The following is a 21995-nucleotide window of genomic DNA, read 5'->3' as shown; positions in this document are numbered from 1 at the left end:
CTAAGGGGATAGGCCCACATCTCTAAACATTTGATTTAGTAGAAAGCAGATCTATAGGGACCACACAAAAAATATTCTAATCTGAGTAAGTAGGGTTCTGCCTTTTTAGAATAGTTGTTAATCACCTCTGTTTAGTGTCCAAGACTGACAAGCTTGTGTTTAAGAGATTGTATACTCGGCCGGTACAAGACTTAGGATGTTATAGGAATCCAAATGATTCAATGATCCAAACGAAAATAATAAACAATAACAAATCGAAGTGAATATTTAATCATAATCTAAAGTAATATTAAAAGAAACAAAATAATCGTATCAATGTTTTATAATTGGAGTCAGATAAAACAAGGATAATTCATTTATTTTCTTTTCAGTTTAGTCCCTTTATTAATCCGGAGTCACCACAGCGGAATGAACTGCCAACTTATCCAGCACATGTTTTACCCAGTGGATGCCCTTCCAGCTGCAACCCATCACTGGGAAACATCCATACACACTCATTTACACTCATACATTACGGACAATTTAGCCTACCCGATTCACCTGTACTGCATGTCTTTGGACTGTGGGGAAAACCGGAGCACCTGGAGGAAACCCACGCGAACGCGGGGAGAACATGCAAACTCCACACAGAAACGCCAACTGACCCACCCGAGGCTCCAACCAGCGACCTTCTTGCTGTAAGGCTACAGCACTACCTACTATGCCACCACGTTGCCCAAAACGAGGGTAAATATATTAATATTCTAAAGCACCTTATACTAAAATTGGAGTCAGATTTGAGTTAAATTCAAAGTAAATCAACAAAGTGCACTGGAAAGACCGAACAAGCAGTGAACCTTTGTCCACCAGTGGACACCGTCATTGGACTACCTGGCTGGACCTTACACAGGGTTATTATGACTTACAAATGAATAATGTCAGAATAATGCACGTACAGTATACACTGTCAAATGCTCACTATTACTTGCATAATTGTCTTCAACTTCCACCTGTTCTCCTCCCCTCTCTCCTATGCCCACCTTTGCGGAGATGCATGGCTTACAAAATCCACCATCTCCCTCATTAGGACATGCTATCGGTGAAAATAATGCCTGTTGTTGCCATAGTGAGCTCTCTGAAAAGCCCAGAGACAAAACCATCCAGGAGGAGGACACACACTCCAAAGCGGCCTTAATGACAGAGCATCAAACCGACTGTCATCAGTGGGCTATCCGTACGCTGTGCTTCCTGTGTCTCTCTAAATGATCACAGCTGCTCAACTGCAGCATCAATAGTGATAAAATGAACAGAGGCCGCTCTCAACGCACGGCCCGCCTGGCTGTCTCCACTCGTGTGTGGCTGACGTCTTAAAAGGCAATTTCTACAGGACGTAACAATTTTCAGGGCCTGGACAACAAATCAATGACAAACAAATTGTTGTGTGAGCCTTGTTTGATATTTTTTGTTGTTCAGAATAAATTGCCCGGATTAAATAGGCATTGAGAGCATTGATGATTGCCCAGTTGGCATTTTAAGTGGTTTTGAAATGTTCACATTTGGGGACCTGGCACAACATCCTAATGGGAAATTAGATATGCAATTATTATTTTTTTAAAGGTGACACATCCTTTATTATATCTTGTCAAATAGTCTCTCTTTTTAGGTTAGAGCAAAACCACACAGTGTTTGTGTATTTTTAAAAATGCAAATAAGCTAAAGCTTTTCGAAAATGGGTGGAGCTTTTAGACGCCTTACTAGCCAACAGAAACAATCAAATGTCATACAGGCCAAAATGACACGGAGCAGATTACAGCCTTAAATCCCTTTTTATGATTCACGAGGGTGAGTAATTAATAAAATAATTTTTTTTTTTAAGGGGTCTGCACCTTTATTTGTATAGGACAGTTGTCACGGTCACACAAGGTAGACAAAGATGGTTATATCTTTAAGGGTATTTATTTGTGCAATGCAACAAATGCTGAGAGGTAAGTGGTGTAGCAGAGGGAGAGCGATCTCACACACAGTTCAAATGGTAAGTTTCAGATCTTCAGTATTACACCAACAAAGCTTTAGTCACTTCCCTAAAGCAGGTGTGTTTGCATCCACAGGAGAAGAACATCCACGGAAGAGTACAAGAGAAAGAGGGAGAGGGAGAGCCGATGAGGAGAACCATCTGATGATTCCAGCCAGTAAGTGAATGAAGGAGGTGAGTTTATGTAGTGCATGGGTGATTGCAGGTGCAGGTGTGGGTGATCAGTACTCAGGTGATTGTTCACGGGTGTGGTGAGTGGTGGAAGGTGAGGGAGAGCAGTGATTGGAGCTGCAGGAATGAGCCGAGGGTGTGACAACAGTAGAGATTTTACAGACAGGAAAGTGTGGGGAGCAGAGATAGGGGAAGGATTGGCAAAGGACCTTGAGCCGGGAATTAAACTCGGGTCTTCATTGAGTACCTTGGTGCTGTGTGTCAACGCACTACCCGGCAGAATTTTCATTTTTATAGGGCACCTATGATGAAAATCATCTTTTGGAAGCTGTTTGGACAGAACTCTCTTTTTAATAACATGCAATGATTTAAAAAATGTTTTAAGCTTGTAAAACTCTTTGGTGATCACATTTGATTTGATAATGATTGATGATCACAGTGAGCTAAACAAATCTTTTAATCGTGGTTGCTTTGCGCACGTTCTGTCTCTTTTTTCTTAGATGTTGCCATTTTAGATGATGGACTCGTAATATCTGTGCTCCATTAATGATGCCCTTTTATAGTCACGGTTTGCGCACTTAACTCTGAGTTAGTCTACTCAGACTTGATTGATCTAACTCAGATTAGCTATTCTGAAACCGAAAACTTTTAGAGTTTTTAATCTCTCTGTAAGTCAACTCAGATTTTAAGTTTAAACTCCAAGTTGCTTGAACCTCCTTACTGAAACAGGCCCAGAGTCTCCAAGACAAAGAACAGATAGAAAACATAAACTTTGATTTTATTCAATGGATGAGTGTAGACAAAGACAGTACAGCCTATGGTTTAGAATAGGTTTGGCGCAGAAACATTAAAACTTGAACAGACTTACTGAGTAAACGAGTTTCGCTCTCTGTATCTCAACAGTGCAGATACAGCGGATGGGCCAACAATCTGACTCTCAGTAAATTCAATCATGAGCAGATGCTCACGCTGATGCATTGACTAAACAAAGCTTAAAAGCATCTGATTCTGCGCAGACTAACGGAGAGTTCTGTGTTTTACTGAGACATGCAAACAGACAACAAGAGAGAACATGGTTTGTTTTGTATCGACAAAGTCCCTTTAAGATTATTAAAGTCATTTCACTCGGCAGCCATTTTTGAAATGCCTCTCAGGCAGTATGCTCGGGCATTCTATCTGAATTGGAAAACATCATTCTACAAAACTGTTTGCCAAGTTTATGATTTCATTACATATTTGGAAACACAAATAAAATTTAACAACAACTGTCCTATTTCTATAAGTCTAACTTCTAAAAGTTTGAATCAAACAAAATCAGCATTCGTTCAGTTTGCCCAAGCTGATGCGCATACGCACTCAAAAAGAACGAGATCCTGACATCAACCTTATTTATGGCTGTTCTACACATTATAATCCCCTGAATAATGCTTCATCAGATCTCGCTGGTCTTCAGGAGTAATTCACAACTTGGTCTTGATTGCGAGACTTTGTGGGTGTTGCTGCTTTCATGTGATGTGCGCTTGATAGGACAGGCTGTGCCTCGCGATCATTTCATACAGATTACAAAAAAAAATAACTTTGTTTTCAAGTGTAGTTGGTTCATTTAAAAGTACAGATTTCAAGCTTTATGTTGATATATTTCTTATGTCTATGAAGCAAGTATTCACTGAGATTCCATTGTGTTCGTTGACCACACAAACTTTCGTAAAAGCACACATCTGGTCCCAGATTCTCCCCCGGAGAAACATCGGTCTATAACAATCGATGACTGGCTCCTGTACTAGTAGACGCACCTCTGTCAAATATACTTTGGTATCTGTGATGTTTTGTAAAATAAGTAATCGCTTCTTTTACTATCTGTCCTGGCAGTGATTGTTTTTGTCATGAATAAATAGGATAAGCAAAATCACAAACTGTTTCTTTGTATTTATTTAAATTTATTATTAATATTGGGCTCGTGTATCATGTAGGTACTTGGATACTATTTACTGTGTGTGAATGACCATGCTGATCGAAGACCAATTTTGACCCAGGAAAAACCCTGACATTACTCTGTAAGTAAAATTCTTTACCTTCACAGAAAATGACATATATTGTAAAATATTTATACTGTTTATATCTAAAGTATAGCAGATGCTAAAGCATTTTTCAAATGATCTCACCTGGATGACCCCACCTCCTTTGCCTTTGGTCCCAGCAAGAAAATCTTCTGGTAGCTTCAGCATCTTTCCCAGCCAGTCCAGCATCACTGTCTCCAGCTCCGTACAGGCAGGACTTGCAGCCTACAAAACATCAAAATCCTGAATTATTTTACAAGATGAGAATTTATGTAAGTATGGAAGAATGGATGATGGATGTATAGATATATACAGCAAGACAGGCAGCTAAATGCATGAATGAATGGATGGATGGATGGATGCATGATTGGACAGACAGTCACTAAATGGATGAATGGGCAGGTTCCCTCAAAAAAGAAGGACAGTATACTTCAAATTAATTTTATGTATGTACAGTAATGTTGAGGTTAAAGGTCCCTTGAAGTGCTTTGAAATGTGCATTTTTATTCGATGTTTGATGTAATCTCAACTGAAACACGATAAGAGGATGGGACATTGTGTAGCTCCTCCTGTTTTTTTAAAAACAGCCAATAGCATTTTGTTTTATCACCGCTCTGCCAGTGAGAGCAGTTGAGCTCAAGCGCATCAAATGAAAAGCAAACGAGAAGCATCTTGAAGTTGGCAGGGCACGTCAGATACTAGAGAGCATTTGATTGGTTATGATGTGATGAGACGTCTTTCGCATGAGACGTTAAACCGAGGTCCTGACACTGTGGTGTCCCGACCAAATTCCCTCCATTGGACCTTACCCATCATGGCCTCCCAATTATTCGCATCGACCAAATCAGCTCTATCACTGTTGTCCTGTGGCTGCTGTCACATTATCCAAGTGGATGCTGCACACTGGTGGAGGTGTGGAGAGACCTCCCCCATGATTGAAAAGCACTTTTGGTGAATGGCTATACATGATAATATATAAATACACATTACATTACATTACATGAGAATCTGTAGTATGGGTTGACGAGAATAAAACCGTTGATCCATTTAGGCAGAAGTGACAATCTAAAAGCTTTACATTTTGATATCAGTTTTATATCTTCTAATATAAAACGCAAATTTTGTCACTGTTTTGGAGCACACTAACTTATAAATATCTTAAAAACAAACAATACTAATACTGACATCTAAAAAAAGTTATATTAATTTCATGGGACCTTTAAGTACAGTATACTTCCTGTTGCTAACTTCCTGTATACTAACATCTATATACCAATAGTATACTTGCAAGTAAAGACCTTCTTTACCAGTTGTTACACATGGGGGTCTTCCTTATTATTCTGGTCAAGCGATACTTTGACATCATCAAAAAAATTGCATTTTGGGCATCCACACAGCTACAATAGGGGCAGCCTTTTGAGATTTGTCCACTTTGTAACCCATCATCCAAAAAGTGTGTTTCAGGGCACTGACAACACTCTTTTCATATTGATGAAAGGTTAAAAATTATATTCAACTTCTCGTAAATATGTTACTGCGTTGACGGGCCTCAGTGTAACAATAGTAAACTTTGGTTCACATGTAGCTCACTTAAGTTTTTCATCTGTATTGCAAGTGAACTTAAAAGTAGCTTAAGCAGTACAGATAGTTTACTTTTGCAGTATTTGTAGTAAATAATTACTTTATGAAAGAAGACTTTGTTATAAACTCTCTGGTTTAATAGTTAGAACTCTTTCTCAAAGTTATATTTCATAAGTTTTTCATAACTTTTACACCTGGTCACGTAGTACTATAGTACATAGTACTTTGACATAATTATTTCCAAAAAGGTGCATTTTACCCATCCACACAGCTACAATAGGGGCAGCCTTTTGAGAGTTTTCCATTTTGTAACCCATCATCCAAAAAGTGTGTTTCAGGGCACTGACAACACTGTTCTCATATTGATAAAAGGTTAAAAATTATATTTAACTTTTCCTAAATATGTTGCTGTGTGGACAGGCCTAAGTGTAACAATAGTAAACTTTAGTTCACATGTAGCCCACTCAAGTTTTTCATTTGTACTGTAAGTGAACTTAAAAGTAGTTTAAGCAGTAAAAATAGTTTACTTTTGCAATATTTGTAGTAAATAATTACTTTATAAAAGAAGACTTTGGCACAAACACTAGTTTAATAGTTAGAGTTCTTTCTCAAAGTTATATTTAATTAGTTTTTCAGAACTTTTACAATTGATCACGTAGTATTTTGACATCATCATTTACCAAAAAAAAAAAAAAAAGTTGAATTTTACCCATCCACACAGCTAGAGGCAGCCTTTTTAGATTTGTTCACACTGTAACCCATCATCCAAAAAGTTTGTTTCAGGGCACTGACAACACTGTTTTCATATTGATGAAAGGTTAAAAATATTAAACTTTTCCTAAATATGTTTTTGTGTGGACAGGCCTAAGTGTAACAATAATAAACATTAGTTCACATGTAGCCCACTCAAGTTTTTAATCTGTACTGTAAGTGAACTTCAAATTAGTTTAAGTAGTACAAATAGTTTACTTTTGCAATATTTGTAGTAAATAATTACTTTATTAAAGAAGACTTTGACATAAACTCTCTAGTTTAATAGTTAGAGTTCTTTCTCAAAGTTATATTTCATAAGTTTTTCATACCTTTTACACTTGATCTTTGACATCATCATTTACAAAAAAAAATTAAAAATGCATTTTGGGCATCCACACAGCTACAATAGGGGTGTCTTTGTGGGATTTTTTCCAATTTGTAACCTATCATCCCATGCAAGATTACAAATATTAAACTTGTAATAAATACATTGCTGTGTGGACGGGCCTAAGCGTAACAATAGTAAACTTTAGTTCACATGTAGCCCACTTAAGTTTTTTATTTGTACAGCAAGTGAACTTAAAAGTGGTTTAAACAGTACAAGTAGTTTACTTTTGCAATTCATTCATTTTCCTTCAGCTTATTTTCTTAATTTTTCAGGGGTTGCCACAACAAAATGCAACAGCAGAACATGCAAACTCCACACAGAAATGCCAACTGACGCAGCTGGCACTCAAACAAGCGACCTTTTTGCTGTGAGGTGACCGTGCTAACCATTGAGCCACCGTGTCGCTCCTACTTTTGCAATATTTGTAGTAAATAATTACTTTATTAGAGAAGACTTCTCTCTAGTTTAATAGTAAGAGTTCTTTCTCTAAAAAGTTATATTTGCTCTTTTGCTGTGTGGACGGGCCTAAGTGTAACAATAGTAAACTTTAGTTCACATGTAGCCCACTCAAGTTTTTCATTTGTGCTGCAAGTGAACTTAAAAGTAATTTAAGAATTCCAAGTAATTTACTTTTGCTTAATTTATAGTAAATAATTACTTGATTAAGGAAGACTTTGACATAAACTGTCTGGTTTAATAGAGTTCTTTTCCGAAGTTATATTTTAGAAATTTTAGACCCTCAGTGTGACAGGACAGTAGATGATGTTCACGGAAGCATGAGGCTCAGAGAGAGGGAAAGAGGATCAACAAATAAACTCAAGCAGGATTTAAACCTAAACTTGTTGAAAGCCCTTTAGCATTATATATTGGCTCAATAACTGAAAGGCTGCTATCGTAGACTACTGCAAGAGTTCTTAGAGTTCTTGTAGTAAACTATCGATTCTAATGTTATATCGCAAGTGTTCTATTAGTGAACTTTCAGTTAACTTGTACTTTTCAAGTGTAATACTGAAGGAATACATATTCTTTTTATGGTAGGCCTTAGTTAAAATATGAAATTCAATATTTAAATGTGGTATTTAATTATGGAAAAATAAAAAGAATGTCCATCTTGAGACAAATCAATGACACAAAATTATTTTGAGATCTGTCATGGAAAGCTATATTCGGTTTTGACAGCTCAAAGATACAAATAAGTTTGTAATCTTATCAGTAAAACAATAATATGCCTACAAGCCAAGTAAACTTACAATACATAATTATAAGGGATAGTTCATCCAAAAAAACTAAATTCACTCACTATTTCCTAACCCTCAAGTGATATGCATTTATAAGTTCCAGTTAAACACAAAATAATTTTTTTGAATAAAGCTGATAACCTGTAACCATTGACTTCCATAGTAGGAAAAATACTAGGGGAAGTCAATAGTTACAGCTTTCCAGCATTCTTCAAAGATCTTCTTTTGTGAAGAAATGAAGAGTTCAGATGCAATAACCTCTAAGTGTCATTTGAAATTGTCTTCTAATATTAGCATTTTTCTCAGCCTCCTATGTCTTGCTTCAGTAATTTCACTTTTATAGCAAAGAATAGAATATTTCCATTGCTTTTAACATGTAATAACTCAACATAAACATAAGAAGCTAAGAAGAATGCTCATTGTAGAAGAAAATTACAGATGGCACTTAGAGGTTTTTGCATCTGAACTCTTCAAATAAACTCATAAAGGTTTGAAACAAGTAAGTAAATTAGGAGAGAGGTGTAATTTTTGGGTAAATATGCCTTTAAGATATGTCAATGAACAGGTTTAGGCAAATTATACAGGGTGGGCCATTTATATGGATACACCTGAATAAACTTATTGGGAATTTCACAAGAAAAAACAATGGTGTGCTTGGTTTTAACGTCACTTTAATCTTTCATGAGTTATTTACAAGCCCCCTCACATATACTAATGTGCCACAAACAGGATGTTAATATCACCAACCATTCCCATTTTATTAAGGTATATCTATATAAATGACCGATTCTGTCTGTATAAGTCAAGTACTGTTTACTTAAGTGCAATGTTAAGTATTTTTACTGAGAAGTACTTAAAAGTATACTTTCTTATTTTAGTTTAAAAGAGGTGTACTAAAAACACTTGAATAAACTTATTTTTGTAAGGGTGGATGGGCAGAAACAAATGGACAGAAAAACAGGTGGCTAACAGATTAATATATTTATAAAAACAGATCATTTAATGAACAGAAAGGAATATGGCCAACTGAATAGACAGACAAGCGTATGGACAGAGAGAAAAACATACCCAAGAGAATCCAATGCAGCCAATGGCTCCACACAGCATGTCTGCAAGCATTGCAGGATAAGAGTGGGCAGTGGGAAAATATGCATAGAAGTATGGGCTGTGCCAGTGGGTGACCTGAAACAGTGCAGAGGAAACATTCATTTAATAATATTAAATATTCATGAAATTCCAAGAGATAATTTCACAACCTCTGTATTTGCTTATGTGCAATGATATTTAATTGAGTTAAAGTGTTATACAACAGAGGACAATAATCTGTGGATGTTCTGCTGCTGTGCAGCTGCTCTTTTTAGGAATAGTGACATAATTTTTTTTGTCTCTGAATGTTAAAGGTTATATTAAATTATGATGGCTAGATGAACTTATTCCATAGAGGAGAGAGCTCTAGGCACTGTGTTCCTATTGTGAGTCATTCATTAGCTCCAGCACAAACTATAAAACCACTATTAAACAGGACTTCTGAAAGGGAAAATTGGTCTAATTGGGCACAGTGGGAAGGTTAACACCTTTAAATAAATTAAAGTGTTTGTTTTTTCCTCTCAGCTATGAAATGAATGGGTGGGGAGACTCGGTTTGACCCCAGGTCAGAGTTTAATGATTCATTTCCTAACTATCATCCCCAAAATGGTGGATTTTGAGGATATGAGAGAATGACACTAATGCGAGAAAACTCTGAGTGACTTATAAATCTACATCTTTATCTGCACAAGATCAAATCACACTGTTTTATGAACATTTACTTTGGTCTTCATCACCCATGACACATAACTACACCCTATCTCTGTTTATCTGTTTAAATATATCTGAATCATATACAACTTTAGATAAAATCTGAAATGAGCTTCATTAAGATTCTTGGTCAATAAATTGATAATACAAATTCAAACCTTCAAAGTCAAACACTGAAACATTAAAAGACAGGTTAAACTAGATGTTACAAGAGTTCTGAGCAGTGTTGTGCTAGTTTTTGAAAAATAGTAAATAGTTACAGTTACTAGTTACTTCATTAAAAAAGAAACTCAATTACAACATAAGATTATTATAATATATACAGATAACAAATGTGTGCTTATTTGTTTGAAACAACAAACTTAGAAGTATTAGTAATTAGTAATAGTGCATTCGGTCTCACTTGCGTACACACTTGGCCTCTCTTGTGCGCACACCTGATGTACCTCGCAAACATTCGGTTTCTCTGCTTTTGTTTGCTTGTATATACAGTGGTTCTGTATAATAATGTGCAAATATGTAAAAAGTTTCCCATATCTTGTGATTCATTTCCTAACTATCATCCCCAAAAAGATGGATTTTAAGCATGTATATGAGAGAATGATACTAATCAGAAAACACTGAAGGCTATTTGACGTGTCCAGTCACTTATAAAACATCTTTATCTGCACAAGTTAAAATCACACAGCTTTACGAACATTTACATTATTCTATTTACTACTTAGCTGGTGATCTGTTTAAATATATATGAAATATATACAGGGCAACGCGGTGGCGCAGTTGGAAGGGCTGTCACCTCATAGCAAGAAGGTAACTGGTTCGAGCCTCGGCTGGGTCAGTTGGAGTTTCTGTGTGGAGTTTGCATGTTCTCCCCGCGTTCGCGTGGGTTTCCTCCGGGTGCTCCAGTTTCCCCCACAGTCCAAAGACATGCGGTACAGGTGAATTGGGTAGGCTAAATTGTCCGTAGTGTATGAGTGTGAATGAGTGTGTATGGATGTTTCCCAGAGATGGGTTGCAGCTGGAAGGGCATCTGCTGCGTAATATGCTGGATAAGGTGGCGACCCCAGATTAATAAAGCGACTAAGCCGAAAAAGAAAATGAATAAATGAAATATATACAACTTATACATAAAATGTGACATAAGCTTCATTAAGATTCTTGGTCTTTAAAATCAAAAACAAACCGTCAAAAGCAAACATTAAAAGACAGGTTCAACTAGATGTCATTTGGGTTTTGATTTAAAAGTCATTTTATTCTTGCAATAATTTCCCATATCTCGTGATTTATTGTTGTTTGTCATTTATTTATTCACTGGTGTTTGTCATTTATTTGTAATTTATTTACATTTCAAGCTGTGAGTATTCTTACTATGGCCAATTCCGAGGGATTTACAGACGTGGAAAAAATTGTGTGTACCCTTCCACTGAAGAAAAAAAAAATACAGAAAAATTAATAAAAATAAATGAATGAAAATCAGATGTTGCTTTCAAATTGTGGTTCAACAGAAGTATTAAAAAAGGCAAACTAATAAACTATATGTCTGTAAATTGCCTGGATATTTTTTGCACTTACCAAACAATATACCCTCTGTGTAGATATCAGAGAACAATTTAACATAAAGTATCATCAGTGCATTCTATTGGATCTTCAATAAAGAGACTAATAAATAAATATGAATAATATAGCTTGCTTACTCTTTAGCTTGATAAAATGTCCCCCATGTTTGAGAAAAATGAGAGAAAACTCTCATAAACTTTTTATGAACATTTACATTGTTCCTCATCATCCTTGACACATAACCACATCATCCTATCTGTTTACTACTTAGCGGACGATCTGTAGGAGGACACAATGTCAATAAGTGAAATAAATACAGTACAACTTTATATAAAATCTTTTAGACATAAGCTTGATTGAGATTTACCAGCTGTAATTTGATAAAATAAATTCAAATCCTCAAGTAAACATGTAAAGACAGATTCAACTAGACCACAAGAGTTCTAACTTAAAAGTTCAGTTCTTGCAATAATTTGCAAATATGCTAAAAACAATCTTGTGGTTCATTGTTGTTTGTCATTTATTCACTGGTGTTTGACGTTTATTTGTAATTTATTTACAATTTCAAACTGATTTGCGCTACCTGATTTTCAGCTTAACAAGCAGATTATTTTGTGTGTTGAATATTTAACAAAGTGATTTTGACATTTTAAAAGTCTGGAATAAAGTATTGCACACACAGCACAAGAAATTATTCATATTATATATGTATAATTCTTTATACAATATATTGTTGAGGACACAGACAGAAAGTGTCAGTTAAAGTCACTTTGTCCAGCTGCAGAGTTATATTTTCAACATCAAAAGTGACCAGAGATCAAGGGCATATTAATGCAATTCCAAAGTAAAATTAATTGAAATTTTATTGAAAACGCCAATGAATTGCAAGTAGCGGTTAATAAAAAGTCATTTTTTACAGTGTACAATGTTTTTAAAAAATTTGTAATTATCAAAACAATTATTTGATTATTGTGTAAATTATGCATTTAATAAATGTTGATTTTTATAATTATACAATTTTAATATATAAAAAAAAAACAATTTCATAAATTGTGAATACATATAGTGCTGTTCAAATGTTTTACACCACTGTTTAATTTGTTGTTTCAGTAGCCTTATAATGACCGTATATATTTCTTTCTCATTCTCTTTATTGTAATACAACCAGAAAATACAAGTGAGAGTTTAACTGTTTTTAGTCTAATTTTTAACATGTGAAAAGTTGAAGAGTTGTGGATTGGTCTAGTTCTGGTTTGAGGTTGCATTTTTTGCCAGTGGTGTTGGCAACATTGTCTGAATTAATGGGTTTGTGACTTATGAATCCCGAAAAGTACAGACAGGTTTAAATAAATTATTATTTTCCTTCTAGAAAGCACCTCAGTGCTAGTAATTTTATTTTCAGAATGATAAGGATGCCAAACACATTGCTAGTGCAGCAAAATCATATTTGGAGAGGAAAAACAATTGATGAAACAAAAACAGTCATGAAACGGCCTCCACAGAGTCCAGACCTGAATATTATAGAGACTCACCAGGACAACAACAACAACAATAAATAAAAAAGATATGACAGCCTAAAGTTAAAAATAACTCTGGAAAGAACTGAATAAGGCGTGATATTACATAGCACAGTATTTTAGAAAACTTCAGGACAGTTAAAGTCAAGGTGTGTTTAGTGCCAGTCACATAAAATGCAAACTTTTGCTTGAAAAAAATAATTTTGTTGTTAAAATTGTGTTTGATCAAATTTTGTATCCCTATTTTTCCATATTTGCTGTTGTATCTTCCACCAGTCCACCAGTAACTATCGTTATTACATTCTGTAGTTTTTGTTATATTACAAGAGTAAAGCACTATTTATTAATTTGTTTACTTTCATATTAATATTAGATGGTTCTAATACCTCTCTAGATTAATTTATGTATGGTACATATTTAAAGTAACAAAACTGTTCAATTAATTATTATTACAACATAAAAGATAAAAGTACAATAAATAAATTCATAAATAAATGTTCAACATATACCTCACTCTACAAAAGTTTGTTTTATGTGACTGGCTACTTACCTTGATCTATTTTGCCATGTTTTATATTAAGAATGTTATATCTTTCTTTTTCTGTCCAGGTCAATATCATACTGCCTCCATAATATTTAGGTCTGGACTCTGTGGAGGCCATTTCATGACAGTCTGTGTTTCATCTTTTTTTTTTTTTTTTTTGCTTTTCAAATATGACTTCACTGCATTAGCAGCATGTTTGAAATTATTATCATGCAGAAAAATATAACCACAACCAACTATGTAAATACTAATAAAAAGTTTACTTTTTGTCATGTATTATAATCCTATAATATATTCTTATAATTAAATTTTTAAAAACTACTGAATGTAATAAAAAGTACACTAAAGTACACTCTCAGAAATAAAGGTATGCGAGCTGTCACTGGGGTGGTACCTTTTCAAAAGATACACATTTGTACTTAAAGGGTCCATATTGGTACCTTAAAAGTATATATTAGTACCTAAAAAATTTTAAAAGGCACACTTTTGTACTAATTAGTACTAATATGTGCTTTTGAGGTATTAATATGGACCTTTTAGGTACAAATTTGTACCTTTTGAAAAGGTACCACCCCAGTGACAGCTCGCATACCTTTATTTCTGAGAGTGTATCATTACAGTTTTTCAACACAAGCATCCTAAGGAACTGTGTCATAGCTGGTCAGACTGACTCACCCCTGGCATGATCACCCTCTCGATGTCTTTGACCACATCCTCATAGTTCTCTGGCTCCTCCGGGGCTTCCTCAGGAATCAGTGACCTCAGATATCCTGGTTCCACATCAGGGTAGACCTGCCTTTTCTCAATGTTCTCTATATAATCTGCCACATAGTCTACCATCTCCCTCCCACGTCTCCGGAACTCTGCGGCATCCATCTTTTTGTCTGAAAGATTGTATGAATAAAAGACAAACTGTCTTAGGTTGCTCTTAATGTCCTAAATTAAATGAAAGGTGTACTTATATTATGTAATTGAGATTGCTGACTTTGACTTTCAATGTCTAAGCCAGCATTCACACATTAAAGCAAATTCATTTTTAACCGGTTAAAGGGATAATTTGTCCAAGAAAGAAAATTCTGTCATCGTTTATTCATCCTCCACTTGTTCCAAACACGTTTGAGTTTCTTCATTATGTTGAATGCAACATAATTTACCACTGATAGCAGCCAATGACTTCCAATATATTTTTTGTTCCTGCTATGGATTTCAATGGGTGTTTTACCAACATTCTTCAGAATATTGCATTGTGTTCAACAGAAGAAATAAACATTTAGAACCACTTGGGTTTAAGTAAAGGATCAGAGAGTTTAAATTTTGGGGTGAATGATCCTTTCAAAGTAAAAATCTTTAAGTTTACCCAGCCTCACGAGGAAACAATTTTTACGTTTTGTCAGTTTAGTGGCTAATTCGTATGAATTCAGAGTTTAGTCATGTATCACATTTAAAAATGTAATATTTTTAAAAGGAGGTGTGGCACCCAAGCCCACCACTAAATCCAACCATTATTGGGGGATAAATTGTACAAGTGAGATCATACAAATGCATACAAATTAGCAACTAAATAAAAAAATAATGAATTGCCGTGAGATAGCATTGGGTTACCATTGGAAAATTACCACTTTTGAGGTTACTGGGTGTTGTAATTTTTGACCTGTTCATGTACATTTATATTTAGATGTAATCATTTATCCAACGATATGCAAGACAATCATTTATTCAATATCCTAACTTAGAATTGACGTAACAAAAGCAATCAAACTAACAAAAGGGCAACATGTGCTTTGACAAGTCCTAGGTCAACTGCTCAGGTCGAAAAGGTAACACTTAAGGTGAAAAGGTAAAAGTAAGGTAAGGTAAAAGTAAGATAAAGTGTACCGTATAATTATAATACTTTTTTACTATTTTTATACTACTTTTCTTTCTATGCTTCTATAATTTAAATTCATATTTAAATACACAATATGCATGTCATTTTAAAACTGTCTATTTAATGTGCTTTTCAATTATTGAATACATATTAAAGCACATTCATGTTTTCTTTGTCATGTTTGATTTAATATTTTTTTTATTCATTTGAAGTTTAACTTATACTTAAACTTTTTTACTGAATCCTATTAAATGTATAAGAAAAAAAGAAACAAAATGATTAGAAATAAATTAAATTCAGACATTTTGTAGGAAAAAAAATTATTAAATAAAATAAATACAGTTGAAGTCAGAATTATTAGCCCCCCTGAATTATTAGCCTCTGTTTATTTTTTTCCCCAATTTCTGTTTAACGGAGAGAAGTTTTTTCAACATATTTCTAAACATAATAGTTTTAATAACTCATTTCTAATAACTGATTTATTTTATCTTTGCCATGATGACAGTAAATAATATATGACTAGATATTTTTCAAGACACTTCTATACAGCTTAAAGTGACATTTAAAGGCTTAACTAGGTTAATTAGGTTAACTAGGCAGGTTAGGATAATTATTTTGTTATACAAAGTTATTGTATAACGATGGTTTGTTCTGTAGAAAAAAAAAAAACATAGCCTAAAGGGGCTAATAATTTTGACCGTAAAATGGTTTTAAAAAAATAATTCTTGCCAGAATAAAACAAATAAGACTTTCTCCAGAAGAAAAAATATTATCAGACATACTGTGAAAATTTCCTTGCTGTTACACATAATTTGGAAAATATTTTTAAAAAGAAAAAAAATTCAAAGGGGGCCTAATAATTCGGACTTCAACTGTATATAGTGCTTAGCATAATTGCGTACACCCCATATTGAAACTGAATATTTTTATCCATTTCTCAGTGAATATAGGCAATGCATTTTGGTGCATTTAAACAAAACAGATTTATTAAACAGATATATTTCTTGAAATAATATTTTAGTCGCCAAACATATTTACAAATTTAAAGATAAAGCAATTAAATTCAAGCAAATTATTGCAAAAAAAACCTACATTTTCCTTTTTTCTTTTTTTTTTTTGCTTCTCTTGATTTTTCTTTTTTTTTTTTTATTTGTATTTAATATTTTTCCATAACATATAAATTTGGGTGTACTAGTTTTTGGACCATTATCGTACTAATGTATATGCAGAAATTAAGAATATAAATCTATCTAACAGATAGATTTGTGAGGGATATATATGAGATTTTTTGTACCTGAGTGAAAGTGTTTTAAAAGAGCTCTATGTGAGTCAGAGGGGTTTGTAACAGTGGCTACTACTAATTATTTGTATGCCTGTTATCTCTTCACCCTAATCCACATAATACAAATGGATTGCGATCTGTCAGTGTCTGGCGTCTTTGTGTGCGTACTTGTGTGCATCCAATGACTTTTACACATGCACATATGTGCAAAAAAAAGTTAATTATTTCAGAACATACTATGAATAAATATTTACAAACCCTAAAGCAAAATAAATGCATTATTTTTGATTTGGTAAGCATTTGAATCTAAACTTCAAAATATTTCAGCCAAAAAAACAAACCAGAAAATGTAAAGAAGAGTTTAAAATCGATCACTAGTATTATATGTATTTATAAAAAAACAGAGATACTAAACTAATTTTAAATAAATTATTAATCTTTATTTTCTGTATAGGCACGTCAGGAAACACTTTATGATTCGTCATGTGCAGGTATCTTTATGGCATGCCATGCTGCACTTAGGCAGCAGTAAAAATGGAGTAAAAGCTACAGTAAAAGTATCTGCTCACATTTGGCTTATCACATTTAAATCGGCATGACTTTATTTTGTTTTTAGAAATGAAATATGACATTTTAAAATACTTTAGTATATAAACAAAATGCAGAAAGAGAAAGCCAATAAGCAGGTACACATGTCATTAACCTGACAAAATCCAATAATAATCCTGTATGTGAACCTTGCACCTGTACTCTGCTTTAAACACTCAACAAGTGCTATCTGCTCACATTATGTCTTCCTTTCATTTAATAGCTTTCATTGTACTTACAGTGTTGGGCAAATAAAGAAGAGTCCTCCCTCCTGTTGATCCTCGCACGCTTTCTGCCGGTTTCAAACACACACACACACACACACACGCACACAGAGCAAAAGAGAGTGATGTGGAACAGCAGTGAAGCCTGAGGGTTTATCAGCCCTGCCACTGTTCCTACAGCCAATCAGAACGAGGCTTTCAATCAGAGAGCTGAACGTAGGCAGGGCAAGAGGAGCTGATTCATGAGGAGTTAATGAGAGCCACATGAAAATATACTATAGTGATTCATAGTAAATAGTGTTTTTGAATCATACAATAGTAGAGTGTATTATACTAATTTTATGCTAATTTTATCATACCAATTGTTTTATACAATTTTTTATTATATTAAAACTCTTTGTTAATAAATGCTACATCCAAACTGTATTAACACTTGTGAACTGATAAATTGTAACAAACACTGTGGTATACTTTAGTTTTGACTACAGTAAACTATAGTAAATTCTAATTGTAGTATAATATATCTTAAGTGAGTAAAAACGTACTTATCGTACTTTAGTACAGTATTATACTGTAGATTTGATAGTATTTAAAACACTTTGTTAATGAATGCTTCAGCATAACTATAGTATTAACTATTGTAAACTACAGTAAAGTATAATAAAATATAATATACCTTTAGTAAAAAAAAGCTTACTGTACTTTAGTAAGGTTCATTATACTGTATTATACTGTATTTACAACAGTGTTAATAAATGCAGTGGTATTGTAGTATTAACTACTGTGAACTGTTCAGTAAGCTGTATTATATTGCAATATAATATACTCTTAGTAAAAATGTACCTACCGTACTATAGTAAAGTATATTATACTGTATATTACACTGTATTATATGCTACAACATACAGTAGTGTTAATTATTGTGAATTGTTAAACTGTAAAAATACTGTAGTATACTTTTACCACAGTAAACTGTGGCATATTGTAAAATAATATACTGTACCCTTAGTAAAAAAAAAAGCTTACTGTACTATAGTAAAGTACATTATATTGCATGTTTTAGTATTTACAACAGTGGAGTTTGGGGGGAATTGACCTTAATTACTGCTTGATCCCCCCTGAAGGACATCAAAACAAGATATAAGGGGGGTCAGCCCTTTATTAGTAAGAAATAGCTTTCTCTGATCTCTGGTTTATATCTTAAATTTTAATAATTAAAAATGTAGAATATAAATATACATTTGACCCCCCCTATAACGGTTCATACCATTGTGAATGCATAATTGCGCCAATCAATGCGAGGAAAAATATGATTCAACAGTCTGAAACTGACAGTTCTTGAGCACTGATGGACATCTTAAATATTCACAAAAGATGTTACTTGTAAAATAGGTGTTTATATCTGCGTGTAGCCTTAAAAAAGAAAAGTTAGATACAATTTGTGTAGTTTGACCGACAGTAACCTCTAAAATAGTCACTAAACATCCTTAAAAACACTAAAAACGTATACATTTTATTAATAAATGAGTAATTTAAATATATTCATAAATTTGATTCACTGAAGCATGTATTACCAAACTACTACCGACAAAGTTGACCTCCCCAATTGTCAATGTATAATTCGCACCCTGAATGCAACATCATAACTGTAGTAATAACTTTTGTGAACTGATAAACTGTAACAAATACTGTATACTTTAGTTATTACTACAGTAAACATTATAATGTAGTATAATATAACCTTAGTAAAAAAGTTCTGTACTGTATATTTTACAGTATTTACAACACTTTGTTAATGAAAGCTACGACATACTGTAGTATTATCTATAGTGAACTGATAAACTGCAATAAACACTGTAGTATACTGTGATGTATTATGTTGTAGAAAACGTGTTCCTATTTGGTTGCAGTATTAGCATATATAAATAATTAATTACAATCTAGCACTTTGTATGGTTCAAAAACACAATCGTATTTACTAAAAATACTACAGTATTTTTGAATTTGGGCAACCTGTTTGCTTTTCATGAACACTAACACAAATACGCTGTACAAGAAAAATTTATCTCTCTCTGGGTTATGATGTCATTAAAATAACAGCATGTAACAGCTAAAAATACTGGAGTAATTTATAGTAAATATTATAGTGTTTTTTTAAATTTTACTCTACTAATATGTATTATACTGTACATCAATTACAGTATTTACAACACTTAATGAATGAAAGAGGGTGGCACGGTGGCTCAGTGGTTAGAAATGTCGCCTTACAGCAAGAAGGTCACTGGTTCAAGTCCCGACTGGGCCAGCTGGCATATCTGTGTGGAGTTTGCATTTTCCCCCATTGTTTGCATTGGTTTCCTCCGGGTGCTCTGGTTTCCCCCAACAGTCCAAAAACATGTGGTATAGGTGAATTGGATTAACTAAATTAGCTGTAGTGTGTGTGTGAATATGAGTGTATTGTTGTTTTACAGTACTGGGTTGTGGCTGTAAGGGCATCTACTGCGTAAAACATATGCTGGAATAGTTGATGGTTCATTTTGCTGTGGCGACCCCTGAAAAATAAGGAACTAAGCCGAAGGAAAATGAATTAATGAATAAAAGAATACAGCATATTGCATCATTAACTGTAGTGAACTGATAAACTGTAATGAATACTGTAGTATAAGCTACTTTAGTTTTTACTTTAGTTTTTTGGTGTATTGTAGATCGACAGTAATCACAATTAGAGTTACAAATGCATATATTATTAAATGCATTTTATTATTTGTCATGCTATTTGAGTTAAATATGAATTTTCATAAATTTTTGATAAAAAAGTGTAATAAATTGGGAGAAGCTTATACCCATTCATAAATTAAATTAATAGAAAATTATATTCATAATTTATACACTATTACAGGGCGTCACGGTGGCGCAATGGATAGCATGATCGCCTTACAGCAAGAAGGTCACTGGTTCGTGTCCCGGCTTGGTCTTTTTGTTTGAAGTTTGAAGTTTGAATTTTGAAGTTTGAATGTTCTCCCCGTGTTTGAAGTTTGAATGTTCTCCCCGTGTTTGCGTGGGTTTCCTCCGGGTGCTCCTGTTTCCCCCACAAGTCCACAGACATGCTGTATAGGTGTGTTAAAGAGTGAGTATGCCCAGTGTGTTTTCCAGTGTTGGGTTGCAGCTGGAAGGGCATCCGCAAGCTGTAATTTTCCATAAAACATATGCTGGATAAGTTGGCGGTTCATTCTGCTGTGGCGACCCCTAATTAATAAAGGGACTAAGACAAAAAGAAAAATAATTAATGAATATACGCTATTAGCAAAGACTAGACTAGACATTTGATTAGGGGGAAAAGTATTAAAATTACTTTGGCAGTGAGTTTTGCAATTATTTGAATAATTTATCCGATTTGTGTTTATTTTATAATAAAAAATAATATAGTAATTTATAGTGATTTTTGAACTACATTATAGTGAAGCACTTGAATTAATGTTGAAGTAAATCTATAATTGCTATGGTAACACAACTATAGTATAAACACATACTGTACTTTTCTACTAGTTAATACAGTATGTTGGATCATTCATTAAAGTGTCAATAAATACTATCATATATACAGCAGTATAATACTCAAAATGTGGTATTTATTATGAATTACTCTGTTATTATTTTATTTTATATGGGCGTTAATTAATAAGAGGCTAATTCTGGTTTACGTATTAAGTATAGTTGAAGTCAGAAATATTAGCCCTCCTTTGAATTATTTTTTCTTTTTTAAATATTTCCCAAATTATGTTTAACAGAGCAAGGAAATTATCACAGTATGTCTGATAATATTTTTTCTTCTGGAAAAAGTCTTATTTGTTTTATTTCGTCTAGAATAAAAGCAGTTTTTATTTTAAAAAAAAATTAAAGCCCCTTAAAAAAAAAAAAAAAAATTATTAGCCCCTTTAAGCTATATGTATTTTTGATAGTCTAAAGAACAAACCATCATTATACAATAAATTGCCTAATTACCCTGACCTGCCTAGTTGACCTTATTAATCTAGTTAAGCCTTTAAATGTCACTTTAAGCTGTATAGAAGTGTCTCGAAAAATATATAGTCATATATTTTTTACTTTCATCATGGCAAAGATAAAATAAATCAGTTATTAGAAATGGGTTATTAAAACTACTATTTTTAATAAATAGTGTGTGTGTGTGTGGGGGGGGGGGCTAATAATTCTGACTTCAACTGTATATGGCCTTTGTGGATAGCAGTTGAATCAAATAATCTGTTTTTGTTCTTCAGCTCCAGAGCTAATTTGTTCAAGATGTGAGAGAAAAACCTGTGATCTAATGACTAACTTTACAAGAAAACACATGTATTCCATCATACAACATATTATTGCTATATTGTTGAGTCATATCGATGTGAAAATAAAAGCTGTAAAC

The 21995-nt window shown here is 33.6% G+C and overlaps 1 protein-coding gene across 1 annotated transcript in view; it reads right to left on the bottom strand.

Moving 5' to 3' along the window:
• The window catches only part of ddc (dopa decarboxylase), a 59438-nt gene extending 41722 nt beyond the window's left edge, over positions 1-17716 (bottom strand). Inside the window, exons 1-4 of the mRNA XM_056474972.1 lie at positions 17591-17716; positions 14290-14498; positions 9268-9381; positions 4345-4464 (exon numbers count right to left, since the gene is read on the bottom strand). Coding sequence (XP_056330947.1) covers positions 4345-4464; positions 9268-9381; positions 14290-14490 — 435 coding nt within the window. The 5' untranslated portion in view covers positions 14491-14498; positions 17591-17716. The remainder of the gene's footprint in view (positions 1-4344; positions 4465-9267; positions 9382-14289; positions 14499-17590) is intronic.
• Positions 17717-21995: the final 4279 nt, after the last annotated feature.

The sequence above is a fragment of the Danio aesculapii genome, chromosome 16 (genome assembly GCF_903798145.1).
Source record: "Danio aesculapii chromosome 16, fDanAes4.1, whole genome shotgun sequence".
NCBI lineage: Eukaryota > Metazoa > Chordata > Actinopteri > Cypriniformes > Danionidae > Danio > Danio aesculapii.
The sequence above is the reverse complement of the archived record's forward strand: the minus strand, read 5'-3'. Positions and strand labels throughout refer to the sequence as shown.